The sequence below is a fragment of the Ovis canadensis genome, chromosome 3 (assembly GCF_042477335.2).
Source record: "Ovis canadensis isolate MfBH-ARS-UI-01 breed Bighorn chromosome 3, ARS-UI_OviCan_v2, whole genome shotgun sequence".
Lineage (NCBI taxonomy): Eukaryota > Metazoa > Chordata > Mammalia > Artiodactyla > Bovidae > Ovis > Ovis canadensis.
Window position 1 is genome coordinate 85,348,659 of NC_091247.1, and position 14,769 is coordinate 85,363,427.

Sequence of the window (14,769 nt, forward strand, 5' to 3'; positions counted from 1 at the left end):
CAGATGTATTGTAGAAACTGAAAACTTAGAAGAAAGAGTAGCTGTGGTGAGTCGAATAATTGAGATTCTACAAGTGTTCCAAGAGCTCAACAACTTCAATGGTGTCCTTGAGGTTGTCAGTGCTATGAACTCATCCCCTGTTTACAGACTAGACCACACGTTCGAGGTAGGTTTGCATAGGTGTTTTTTTTTTAAATGAACTTCCATTCCCCATTCTAAGGGTCAGGATTTTAACAATTATGATCTTTAATTTTTGAGAGACACATCTGTCTTTTCAGTAACAGCCAAAATGATGTAATTATCTAAATTTTTTATTGAATTGGTGTGCTGTTTTTGAATTAGGCAACCTCATTAAAATATATTCACAGGTCCTAGCCTAAGTTAGAAGAAAAAGATTTCAGCATCTGATTTGTAATACAATGTATAATAAAATGCTCAGATAATTGAGGAATGGCAAGATAAACCAGATTTCTCTCACATACACACACTTTTTCTTTTAAGATTTTACTAGAGTCTATGAAGATAGTCTCTTTGAAACAGTGTTATCATTCTTAGAGTCAAACTGATACTGTTGTGTTTGGGCTTTTTTACTTTAAGCCTGGCATTTTGGGGCAAAATCTGTGATTCCTTTTCTAAATTTATATTCCCTAAATTTTTTTTTTCTTGTAGCAAATACCAAGTCGCCAAAAGAAAATTTTAGAAGAAGCTCATGAACTAAGTGAAGATCACTATAAGAAATATTTGGCAAAACTCAGGTCTATTAATCCACCATGTGTGCCTTTCTTTGGTGAGCATTTCTTCTTAAATTTTTATCATGTTTCTAAGACAGTTTTTCATTAAGTGACTGAGTATACACATGTCTAATATACTAGCTGAAAATACTTAACAAATATTTAGCACCTGAATCCCCTTAGAATTTTTCTCTATGAGGACTTTAAGATTAACCAAATATGTACATTCTACTTTTTACTTCCATAATGGGCAACCATTCAGTATTGTATAATGCTTACTTCGATTTTAATATTCACGAAGTCGCTCAGTCATGTCCGACTCTTTGCGACCCCATTGCCTGTAGCCTTCCAGGTTTCTCGGTCCATGAGATTTTCCAGGCAAGAATACTGGAGTAAGTTACCATTTCCTTCTCCAGGAGATCTTCCCGACCCAGGGATTGAACCCAGGTCTCCCGCATTATAGGCAGACACTTTACCATCTGAGCCACTAGGGAAGTCTTTAATGTTCATAGAAGTCTTTTACTGACTTTTAGTAAACCAGACACTGCAAGGACTTCCCTGGTGTCTCAGACGGTAAAGCGTCTTGCTTACAATGCGGGAGACCTGGGTTCGATCCCTGGGTAGGGAAAATCCTCTGGAGAAGGAAATGGCAACCCACTCCAGTACTCTTGCCTGGAAAATCCCATGGACAGAGGAGCATGGTGGGCTACAGTCCACGGGGTTGCAAAGAATCGGACACGACTGAGCGACTTCACAGACACTCTGCAGAAAAGGCATGGCCATATTTATCCATATTTATAACTATGCCTCTTATATACAGTTTTTTTCACATGGCTAAAAATCATGTGCCTTAGGGCCCACACGTTCTACACATCAAAATTTTACCTACTCTTTTCCCCTCCCTCTCTTCTGCACAAGAGCAAAGTAGTGCCTTTTCTTTCTGTTAAGACTGAAACCTACTATCCATCTAAATCTTCTCCCTTCTGATAGGTTTCTCTATCTTATTCCATCAGTTATTTCCTGTATTTTATATATTCAGTATCTCTTCCACACTGGTTTCTTTTCTGTGCTGGGATGTATGCTCTGGTGATTCTTCCTCTAAATAAATACTTACAAAAATTATGACCTCAATTACATATGTGGTATTTAATCTTCTAATATATGGTATATTTTCTTCTAGCCTTTCCCTTATCTCTATTTGTATATTTCCTATATAGTTTTAAGTTATACTGCATGTAACATTGTTATGTCCTGGTATTTTTTCAGTTAACATCTTTGTTCAGGCTTTCTAATAACCATTTTTGTATTTCCTTTTAGTCTTTGTCCTGTATATATTATATATAGTTGTAATTGTGTGACATGTATACATGGTTTTCTTTTTTCACTTACCATGTCCCAAATGTATGGTGTTTTATTAGTCTTCATAATTACCATTTCTCATGGCTACATGACGTTCTTTAAAGTTGTTATGACAGTTTATTTAACCATTACCCTGACGTGTCCGTGTGTGTTGTATCTATCTTTTTTGCTTTCCTAAATAATGTTATAATGAATATCTTCATATTTATGCCTATTTTATGGATTTGAGAATATTTTCTTGAGCTGTAAAGCCAATCTAGCTAGATAATTTATATCTAGCTGGATATTTCTTGAGCTAGATATTTTTACCAATCTGCCTTTTGGTGTTTATTCTTTGAAATACAGTATTTTTTAAATTCTGTAATCTGTTCATTTTCCCCATTATGATTTCTATTGTTTCTAACCTTAGGAAGTTCTTCCAGTTTAGAAATTTAATATTCAGTCATATTTTCTCGTAGCTTTATGACTTGACCTATAAAATTATATTTAACTGTTTAATCAAGTTAAAATCTCTTTTAGATATCATGAAATACTCAAATTTATTTCTCCACCAATTCTTTATTTGTTGACCCTAGTTTATTGAATAAGTTTTCATTATTCCCATTGACATATTGTACCCCCTTCTTTAAAAAATAATATTCCCCATTAAATTCTTTTTATATTATTTTAATTTTATTGAAGTAGAGCTGATTTACAGTGCCATGTTAGTTTCAGGTATACAGCAAAGTGATTCAGTTATATACATACACATATATTCATTCTTTTCTAGATCTTTTTCTCACATAGGTTTTCACAGAATATTAAGTAGAGTTCCCTGTGCTATACAATAGGTCCTTGTTGCTTATCTATCATATATAGTAATGTGTACATGTTCATCCCAAGCTCTTGATTTATCCCTCCCTCCAGCATTTCCCCTTTGATAACCCATAAGTTTGTTTTCAATATCTGTATGTGTGTTTCTGTTTTGTCAATAAGTTCATTTGTATCTTTTTTAAAATTAGGTTCCACATATGAATGATATCATATGATGCTTGTCATTCTCTGTTCGACTTACTTCACTTAGTACGATAATCTCTAGGTCCATCCCATTAACTTCTTATCCTTGTGCCCCAGTCTTAATGACTGGCACTTTATAATCGATGATTCTCAGCCAGGGCAGTTTTTGCCCTCCAAGGAACATTTAGCAGTGTCTAGAGACATTTTTTTTCATTGTTCAATATAGTCAGGAATATTGCTAACATTCTTCAGTGCACAGGACAGCCCTCCACAACAAGAAATAGCCAGTTTAAAAGGTCAGTGGTGCCAAGGATAAGAAACCCTGCTGTAAGGAATTCCTTGGCAACCCAGTGGTTAGGGTGTCAGTAGTGCCAAGGATAAGAAACCCTGCTGTAAGGAATTCCTTGGCAGTCCAGTGGTTAGGGTGTCAGTAGTGCCAAGGACAAGAAACCCTGCTGTAAGGAACTCCTTGGCAATCCAGTGGTTCGGGTTGGAGCTCTCACTGCCAGGGCCCCAGGGTTTGATCCCTGGTGGAAGAACTAAGATCTCAGAAGCCAAAGTAGCAGGGCCAAAAAAACCCAAAAATTCTGCTTTATATTTAAAATATTGTCATATATGATAAAGTTGGCTTGTCTTTGTTTCTTCTTCAGTATTTTCTTTGCCAGTTTTGTCTCTTCATTTTTCCAAATGAACTTGGGAATGAGGGGGTGATTCCCCAAAATACAGGTGGAATGATCTCTCAATTAATTTGGAAAGGAGGTATATATATGATATTTAGTTTTTTCCTTAGGTATTTTTAATTGTGAATGGTATTTATTTTTTAATAGTCAATTTCCCTTAATTCCAGGAATTATTCATTTCAGGGGATTTTCTAAATATTTACTCATATCTAGAATAATAATAGTGGCTCTTCCTTTGATCTTATTTCTGTGTTAAGCCTTATAGCATTAATAACTTTCCAAACAAACAAAGGTTAAATGATAATAAAAATAAGGAGTTCTGTTTTAATCTCCATTTCAGCAGGGATAGGTATAATTTTGCTGTTTGCTTGATTCGATGTTGTTTACTGTGTTTAGAAAATTTCTCTTTATAGTTTTCTACTGTGTTTTTATTGGCAATATACATTTACTGTTTTAAGTAATTTTCTATCTGAGAGCAAATGATTTTTCTTGTTTAACAAATTAAAATTACAGGTTTGCTAATACTGAAACTTTCTGTTTACTAACCTGTTAAATATACAAATGAATTCTATGCATTATCATTTTATTTAGAATTTTTGCATCCATCTTTGTAAATGAGATTGTTCTGTGGTTTCTCTTCTTGTACTATATTTATCAGCTTGTGTTGTTATGGTTATATTTACTTTGTAACAGAGGTTTAGTTGCTTTCCATATTATTTTATTCCAGGATGTCATAAAATGATCTAGCCTTTAAATTTTGAAATATTCCAACAGAAAAACCATCTGGGCCTAGAATCTTTTGTATCATGTAATTCTATAATAACATTTTCATTTCTTCCCTAATTTTCTTTCTGTTTTAGTTCTGTTTTTTTTTTTTTTTTGCTACACAGTTGTCTCGTTTAGGTATTTTAAAGTACTAGCATTCTGTCTATTAAAATGAAACTTTTGAATTTGCTCCTATTTGCAATATATTTTTCCATTTCTATTTTTACTGTTTTACATACTGAGTTTTTCTTCAAAACAAAGCTGAAACATAATTATTCTCCCTGATTTTATAGTTTTATGTCATTTATGACTTTTAATCATTATTAATTTATTCTGTCTTCTAAGGATTTTTCCCCATAAATTCTTGATAAAATTGTTGAGTTCATTTATTTTCTCTTCCTGATAAAACAGTGAAGTCTATGCATTTACTTTTAAGTGTGGTAACTGGTGCCAGTTCATAAACAAAGGAACCTAAGAAGGACCTTAGGTCTGATGTTCATTTCATTCAACCTGTCTACAAATGTTTCTTGAGTATCTAAGTATCAGGAACTAGGTCAGGTGCTCAGAAAAGAACGAAATATACATAGTCATTCAGTACACTTGCTGAACTTATAGACATGCTACTCGTGATATCCTGTGGTCCCTGTTACTAGATTTTTCCCTTCTATTAAGAGGGTCAAGGGTAGTATCTACCTGACACTTGCTTTCTTTACCATCTTATCAGAATTGTTACTCAGGTTTTTTTGGGCTAGCACTGCACTATTTACAGAATGATAAAAATCAGGCAGTTTCTCCTTCCAAGGTTACGCCAGGCTACGGGTCTACATCCCAATTTTTCTCCATACACTAAAAGGTTCTACTCACAGATAGAATGCATATATATGGGCAGCCTAACATTTCCTCTCAGGTAATAGGATGTGCAGTAGATTCCTACCTCAACCAGGTCTCACCTCTCTAAACAGAACTCCAAGCCCATAGTCTTGGCTCTGCTCTTTCCTTTTACACAGCCTTAATTTTGTGGCCTACCCCTGTTTCTGGTCAGTTTGCTTCATCTCCACTCTTGCTTTCCTGCCATTTTAGAATTGACTATATGTCTCTTGTGTCCTGCTCTAGTTTGCAAATGCTTTCATTTCTGTTCTGAAATAATATACTGCTTTTATTCATTCAGAAACATCAGTTGAATGCCTGTATGTGCCAGAACCAGGACTAGGTGTTGAGAATAGAAGGACAAGTAAAACATAGTCCTATCCTCAATAAGCTCCCTTGAAAGAGCAGGAAAATAAGTTACAGTGCTGTGTAGTAAATATACCACTGTGTTGTAGAAACATGTAAGTCAGAGCATCAACAAAGTGTTGTGGGAACCCTGCTGCTGCTGCAAAGTCGCTTCAGTCGTGTCTGACTCTGTGCGACCCCATAGACGGCAGCCCGCCAGGCTCCCCCGTCCCTGGGATTCTCCAGGCAAGAATACTGGAGTGGGTTGCCATTTCCTTCTCCAGTGCCGTGAAAGTGAAGTCGCTCAGTCGTGTCTGACTCTTAGCGACCCCATGGACTGTAGCCTACCAGGCTCCTCCATCCATGGGATTTTCCAGGCAAGAGTACTGGAGTGGGGTGCCATTGCCTTCTCCGGTGGGAACCCTGAGCAGCCACTTTTTCCCCAGAAACCTCACCACCTTCATTATTTGTCATAATGCTCTGCTTTTCCTCTCCCTACAATAGCCGACTTCAGAGCAGTTATGTAAAATGATTTTTTTTTAATTAAGCCTTAACAGTTTATAATATTCAGGTCATATATATATGTGCAGTACATTTTCTATCATATATATGTGTGTGTGTGTGTGTGTGTGTGTATATATATATATATATATAAACAAACATGCCTGCTTAAACATTTTTTACTGATAGTTTATGATCAACAAAATTTGAACACCATGTCTTTAATCATTTGTTCTCCTTTTAACTAGCAATTTATTCATCATAAAATAATTTCCAAATTTTATTCTGAACTCTCTCAAAATGCTACGTGTAAGCATTTTCACAACTTAATTCAAGTATACTTTTAACACCTACAATATCCTATAACTTCTTATCCGCATGTTCCCCAGGCCAGTCATTATACCATCACCCAGTCAGACCATCAAACACAAAGTTGAGAGTCTTCGTTCTCACTGTGCCAACCTCTGCCCAAACCAGTTAACCAGTTCTTGTGAACTCTACCTTTTAAATATTTATGCACGCCACTCTATGCCTGTGGACCCTCATCATCTCACCGAGGACTACTGAGCTTCCTGCTTCTAGTCTTAACTCCTTCTTAACTCCAGAGAAATCATTCTAGAATGTGAAGATGCTATAATCTCCTAATTACCTAGTGGATAAAGTCTAAGCTCTTTAATTTAAAAAAAAGGGGGAGCTCTTCCTGACCCACAAACTCTTCACAATCGGGCCGTCAGTTTGTGGCCAGTGTGGAATATGGAACGTTGATTTTGGCTGTCATTAATCATGTGTACTGTCATGGACGTTTGTCAGACTGAACGTTGAGCTAAGTGGATCGTGCAGCTTAGTGCAGTGTGTGCTAACTCACTTCGGTCGCGTCCAACTCTTTGTGACCCCATGGACTGTAGCCCGCCAGGCTCCTCTGTCCATGGGATTCTCCAGGCAAGAATACTGGAGTGACTTAGTGTAAAGGAGAATATAACTGACTGCAAGTAAAGGAGTCAGTGATAGGAGATAAGAAAAATAGAAGAGCCTGGACTTATTAGAACACATGGTCGTGCTGAGAAATAGCCAAGTAACCAATACACTTAGTAACTGAATACTTTGTAGAACCAGACAAGCACTGATATCTATCATATTTCATTATTGCTAACTTGTTCACTATTGGTTTTGAGTCATGTAATCTTTCGAAGAAGATAGCCAAAAATTCTAGTATTTAAAAGTTTTGCTTCAGGAATTCACTGGTGGTCCAGTGGTTAGGACTCTGCTGCACTCACAGCGAAGGACCTGGGTTCTACCCCTGGTCAGGGAACTAGAATCCCACAAGCCATGCAGTTCCTCTACCACAAACTCATTTAGAACCACTAATCTCTGATTAGAAGGAAAGTGCCTGTTACTTTGTTCATTCTCATCCAGTACATAACGTATAGTGCGGAGAAGGGATTAGAACTACTAACCTCTTGTCTATGCCTGTCCTCATTTCCGGCCCCTCTTCCTCCACCCCACACACCAAACTCCTAAAGTCTAGCCAATTCTAAGTATGCCAGCTTCACTACAGACCAATGGCTTCAAACATATGGCTGCTTTGCTTAGAACACCCTGCTATCTTACTCTACATATTAAGCTTCTGTTCATTTTTTGAGACTTACTTTAAACATATTTTAATCCATGATGGCTTTTTCTCTCCCAAAAGCTCAAGGCAGAGTTAGGCACACCTTGTTTGTGCTCTCATAGCATCTTATGCATTAGTACTAATTAATATAGCACTTACCAAATCGTACTGTAGTAGCCCACATTCAAAGCTGTGAACTCCTTGAGGGAGGAACTGTGTATCTTGTTCATCTTTGTGTCTGCAGTACCTAAAGCAGTGCTTGGCATACAGCAGAGACTCAGTACATGTGTACTGAGTGAATGAACTCATAGTCACACACTTTTTTCCCCCCACGCATCATAGTCAGTACTTGAGAGGAAAAGGCAGACAAAAGAGGATAGGGAAAGAATAGCAGCAACAGCAGCAACAATCACAACCATAGATAATTAAGCATCTACTTTTGTCAGGTCCTATTCTAAGTCTGTAGATAAATTAACTCATAATGTTTCACACAGCAACCCTGCTATCCTCATTTCCCAGATGAGTAAACCAAGGCACACAGAGGTTAAGCAACTTGTACAAGATCACAAAAATAGAAAGCAGCAGAGCTGGCTCCAGAACCTTTATTCTAGAACAGAAAGGAACTAAAAAGCCTGCTTTTCTGTTCATTCTCCTCCTCATCCATTGCACAGCCTGCAGTGATGCGGAAACAGGAACTCTACCTGGTTACCATAATTCTAGAAATACTGAAGACCAGAATATAAATTATGTGCAGTCCTGTACTTGATAGGATTGCAGATCATTTCACATTTTCATGAGTAAGCCTATCCAAACAGTACTACCTCAGAATTACAAATCCTAATAACCTCTTGAGGGCCCCAAGAGATAATTATGCAGAAAATATGATTCTCTGAATTTAACATATTCCTCTTTTGCCAAAAATATGTGTCAAATGATGGCTTATTCTTATAAGTTCCATTAACAAAACCATGACATATGTCAAATAACATTATGGTTGGGAGATGGAAAATTGATTATTATTCTTATAAATCTATTAATTTTCTTAAACTTGGTCTCCCTTTCTCTTGATATTTACTTAGCCTGTTCTTTTTCATAGAGTGGAAATTTGTGCTTTAATTCTTCAGTTATGATGGTTGAGATGGTACAGTGTAATATAATTACTGAAAAAGAAAAAAACTAGCCTTTTACATTTTTATCCTTGAAATAATTTCATTATATCTTCCAGGTATTTATCTCACTAATATCTTGAAAACAGAAGAAGGCAACCCTGAGGTCCTAAAACGGCATGGAAAAGAGCTTATAAACTTTAGCAAAAGGAGGAAAGTAGCAGAAATAACAGGAGAGATCCAGCAGTACCAAAATCAGCCTTACTGTTTACGAGTAGAGTCAGATATCAAAGTAAGTTGAATTCTTTGAGGATACATATTTCTGATTAAGTTTATAACCACCTGATATGAGTCAGGTTTATTTCATAGAAGAGAAAAAGGAAAATAAAACTTTAAATAATTCCAGTTTTCTTGTGTTAAAATGTTTTAAGTTATTTTCATGACTTTTAAACTGAATTTAAATTATTTAACAATAATAATTCTTTGTATTTATTTTAGAGGTTTTTTGAAAACTTGAATCCAATGGGAAATAGCATGGAAAAAGAATTTACGGATTATCTTTTCAACAAATCCCTAGAAATAGAACCACGAAACCCTAAGCCTCTTCCAAGATTTGTAAGCATTCATATTATTTCCTTTACATTTAAGTTTTTTTTGCAGTTGTTACCTACATCTATCTGGTGGTTTATAGTTTTCTATAAAGGCATTCAGGGAGGAAGTGCACGTGTAATGGATAAAAATAATGAATAAGTCCTTAATAAATACACTCAGGATTAGTCCACTTAGTTCCAAGTAAATGAACACTAACATTAATGTGAATTAAATCCTAATACAGTAGATGAAGAAGTTGGGCAAAGGTACAAGTTTTTGTTTTGTTTTGACAAAGAAAAATGTTATTCATTATTTATTTTAAGGGCAGGAAATTTGATTTATATCGATTCACTTATAGCAAATATATGTACTTACAACTTTTTTGAAAGTAATGACATGAGAATTTTAACTATAAATCATTAGCTGTAAAAATAACAGGTTTGGCAAAAGATACTTTCTGGAGGGGGAAACAAAATTTCCATTCTTTCCTATTACTTGTAAGTGCCTGACCAAATTTATGTCCAGTATCATCATTTCACTGTTCTGAATATAATCTCTCTTATTCATAAGAAAGTCAGGAATCAAGAAGTAAACATAAATGGCTTCTAAGTAACCAAGATAAATTTCATACTGTCTGTGAACTAAAGCTTAATGAAGCTACTCTATAAGAAAATTTCTCAAGGACTAAAACAATTTCAAAAGACAGATTAAAAACAGAAAATTGAAAATAGCTATATAGTCTACTCCGGTGAAATACACTGACATCATTGAGAAACAATCACTCTAAGAAAAAAAAATGTCATAAAACTAGCATAAACAGGTGAGAACTCAAGCAATTTAATGCATTTATAAATAGTATTTACAAAATGCATTTATAAATAATCCTGATGGCATCACTGTATTACCACATAGTAAGGTATCTGAATGCAGAGTTCCAAAGAATAGCAAGGAGAGATAAGAAAGCCTTCCTCAGCGATCAATGCAAAGAAATAGAGGAAAACAACAGAATGGGAAAGACTAGAGATCTCTTCAAGAAAATTAGAGATACCAAGGGAACATTTCATACAAAGATGGGCTCAACAAAGGACAGAAATGGTATGGACCTAACAGAAGCAGAAGATACTAAGAGGTGGCAGGAATACAAAGAAGAACTGTAGGTACAAAAAAGATCTTCATGACCCAGATAATCACGATGCTGTGAGCACTCACCTAGAGCCAGACGTCCTGGAATGTGAAGTCAAGTAGACCTTAGAAAGCATCACTACGAACAAAGCTAGTGGAGGTGATGGAACTCCATTTGAGCTATTTCAAATCCTGAAAGATGTTGCTGTGAAAGTGCTGTACTCAATATGCCAGCAAATTGGGAAAACTCAGCAGTGGCCGCAGGACTGGAAAAGGTCAGTTTTCATTCCAGTCCCAAGAAAGACAATGCCAAAGAATGCTCAAACTACCGCACAGTAGCACTCATCTCACATGCTAGTAAAGCAATGCTCAAAATTCTCCAAGCCAGGCTTCAGCAGTACGTGAACTGTGAACTTCCAGATGTTCAAGCTGGTTTTAGAAAAGGCAGAGGAACCAGAGATCAAATTGCCAACAACCGTTGGATCATTGAAAAAGCAAGAGTTCCAGAAAAACATCTATTTCTGCTTGATTGACTATGCCAAAGCCTTTGACTGTATGGATCACAATAAACTGTGGAAAATTCTTCAAGAGATGGGCATACCAGACCACCTGACCTACCTCTTGAGAAACTTATATGCAGGTCAGGAAGCAACAGTTAAAACTGAACATGGAACAACAGACTGGTTGCAAATCATGAGAAACGCTGGGCTGGAAGAAGCACAAGCTGGAATCAAGATTGCCAGGGAAAATAACAATAACCTCAGATATGCAGATGACACCGCCTTTATGGCCGAAAGTGAAGAGGAACTAAAAAGCCTCTTGATGAAAGTGAAAGAGGAGAGTGAAAAAGTTGGCTTAAAGGTCAACATTCAGAAAACTAAGATCATGGCATCTGGTCCCATCACCTCATGGCAAATAGACAGGGCAACAGTGGAAACAATGTCAGACTTTATTTCGGGGGGCTCCAAAATCACTGCAGATGGTGATCGCAGCCATGAAATTAAAAGATGCTTACTCCTTGGAAGAAAAGTTATGACCAACCTAGATAGCATATTGAAAAGTAGAGATATTACTTTGCCAACAAAGGTCCGTCTAGTCAAGGCTCTGGTTTTTCCAGTGGTCATGTATGGATGTGAGAGTTGGACTGTGAAGAAAGCTGAGCTCCAAAGAATTGATGCTTTTGAACTGCGGTGTTGGGGAAGACTCTTGAGAGTCCCTTGGACTGCAAGGAGATCCAGCGAGTCCATCCTAAAGGAGATCAGTCCTGGGTGTTCCTAGGAAGGACTGATGCTGAAGCTGAAACTCCAGTACTTTAGCCACCTCATGTGAAAAGTTGACTCATTGGAAAAGACCCTGATGCTGGGAGGGATTGGGGGCAGGAGGAGAAGGGGACGACAGAGGATGAGATGGCTGGATAGCATCACCGACTCGATGGACATGAGTTTGAGTGAACTCTGGGAGTTGGTGATGGACAGGGAAGCCTGGTATGCTGTGATTCTTGGGGTCGCAAAGAGTCGGACACAACTGAGTGACTGAACTGAACTGAACTGAAGGTATCATAGTTCAAACCAACGGTCTGGCTTTCCTCCCAAGATTAAATTAGTTTTGCACAGTCCATTTTAAAAGCCAGAGAAATGTTCACTGTATCTTAGAAAGATTTCCATCAGAAATATTGAAATAACAAATATTCTGGTATTTATAGGATTAAAATTCAGTTATTTAAAGAAATTCATTCCCTACTAATTTAGATAGCCATGGCTTTATGGAAATGGGGTGTTAACTCTTTAACTTGGATACTTTGATTTGAATCAGTATTAGTGGTTTATGGTTTTTCTGGATATTAATCAAATTCTACCAGGCATTTATAGAAAAACCTTCTTTTCTGTTAACGGTGTTGTAAGTATTGTGTTTCTTTTGATATATCTACAGCCAAAAAAATACAACTATCCCCTAAAATCTCCTGGTGTTCGTCCATCAAACCCAAGACCAGGTACTATGAGACATCCCACACCTCTGCAGCAAGAGCCAAGGAAAATTAGTTATAGCAGGATCCCTGAAAGTGAAACAGAAAGTACAGCATCTGCACCAAATTCTCCAAGAACACCGTTAACACCTCCTCCTGCTTCTGGTGCTTCTAGTACCACAGATGTTTGCAGCGTATTTGATTCTGATCATTCAAGCCCTTTTCACTCAAGTAGGTGTTCACGTTTTAAGTGCTTTAAGTAACTGTTCGTGTTATATGTACTACAGGTAAAAAAGAACCTGTGTGTGTATATATATATATATATATTTTTTTTTTTTGGTAAATTTGTAGGTAAACCACATATCATTTCCAAATATATTATTATAAAAGTATAAAGTAAATTAGAACAGCCCTCTTTAAATGTATTACACTTTACTGATAGGCCTGGTGATTAAATTGGTAATTGAAATTTCATTTGAGCATTTGTTTTCAATTGGCGAATTTTAAAATGCCTCTCTGACTTCTAGAGGAAAGGAAGATAACTGCTAAAACTGCATGGACTAATCAATCTGATGCTTTAAATGTTTCCTCCAAAATTATATTTGAAACTGCTCACTACTTGATTTCTTTCTCACCAAATCCTTTAGTTTTTAATTTTACAGTGTATCTAATTCACACTTCTACTTAACCCTTGTTCAGTCGACAGCATCCTAATAAACTCCTGTGGTTTCAAGCCCAGCCATACAACTCACAGATTGCACACTGTTGCTCATCCTTTCCTATTTATAAATCAGTGCTGTCCAATAGAAATATTTATAATATGAGCCCCATATGAGACTTTTAAATGTTCTTTCTACATTTTTAAAATGCAAAAATTAAGTGAAATTAATTTTGATAATGTTTTATTTAACCCAGTATATACAAAATGTTGTCATTTAAACATGAAATCAGTATAAAAATTTACTGAGATATTTTACAATCTCAGTTTTTGTCCTAAATCTTCAAAATGCAATACGTATTTTATACTTACCACAGATCTCAATTTGAACTAGCCACATTCAAGCAGTTAATAACCACATGTGGCTAATGGGTACCAAACTGTACAGCCCAGCCTAGCCCTTTGAGAGGCTACCTTCACTGTTACCATTAATTTTTAAAATCAATTTCATATTGAGCTTTAAAGCTCTACTAAGATCTCAGAACCTTTTTTCATTAATTCATTTTTAAATTAGAATTTGAATGCAGTTGCTTTTAACCCTTTCACACCACTTCCACATGTTCTTTCCACTGGCTGTCTTAGCTCATTGTATAGTTCAAGTTCTCCCCTAATATTAGATGTAATAAAATCCGATATTGAGAGGCATCCTGACATTGTTGGGGAGGTAGTTAAGCACTGACATAGGAGTCCTAACTCCTAGTTTGTCATCTCAGTCTGCTAGTGAGCCTTCTGATTTTAGATAAAACAGTTTTTTGGTGCCTTCTGTGGATTAAACTAGATTTTTAAGATTTTTTCCAACTCAGAAAATCTGTTTAAAAAAAAAATTATGGCGTTCTATTATTTTGAGATTTGGTCCAGAATGCTACTTATTTATTCCTGTATTGAATATGTATTTGTAGTTATCCATCAGTTTGTCTTATCTTTTCTACCACATAAACTGTGTTTGTTTTAAGAATTACTACATCTTGGCTTTATTTGGCTACTGAAGATTACAAAGTCATGTTATGTTACTAGTAGGCTGTCAGATATTTTTTATAAGTAAAACCAGGTAAAATATTACCGTTTTCCCAACTTGCCAACCTCCTAAATTAAGTAATAAAATAAAACCAGCACTTTTTACAGTATACCTGACTTAAAATTATTATTTATTATGACCCATTTAACTGTTTGAAGAGGTTTTTTCCTCGAGCAGATGACTATGATATGTGTTATAAAGATTTCCACGTGAGTGAATTATTGAAATCACCTGAAAGCCACCGACTGCAAATTCTGCTTTTCTTATTTAAGTAGCTAAAAATGAAAGATGTGGAGAAACAGGAGATACATATTACATTCCCTACTAGTGCTGAATCTTTAAATGATTAGTCAAACAGGGGAAAAGAGTCATTTTGGAATGCAGTGCTCTGGATCATTGTT

At 36.1% G+C, this 14,769-nt stretch overlaps 1 protein-coding gene across 2 annotated transcripts in view; it reads left to right on the top strand.

The window, feature by feature from the left end:
- The window catches only part of SOS1 (SOS Ras/Rac guanine nucleotide exchange factor 1), a 129,568-nt gene that overhangs the window by 104,789 nt on the left and 10,010 nt on the right, over positions 1-14,769 (top strand). For both annotated transcript variants that reach the window (XM_069583495.2, XM_069583496.2), the window contains exons 16-20: positions 4-166; positions 670-787; positions 9,079-9,251; positions 9,458-9,574; positions 12,602-12,866. In XM_069583495.2, the coding sequence (XP_069439596.1) occupies positions 4-166; positions 670-787; positions 9,079-9,251; positions 9,458-9,574; positions 12,602-12,866 (836 nt within the window). The remainder of the gene's footprint in view (positions 1-3; positions 167-669; positions 788-9,078; positions 9,252-9,457; positions 9,575-12,601; positions 12,867-14,769) is intronic.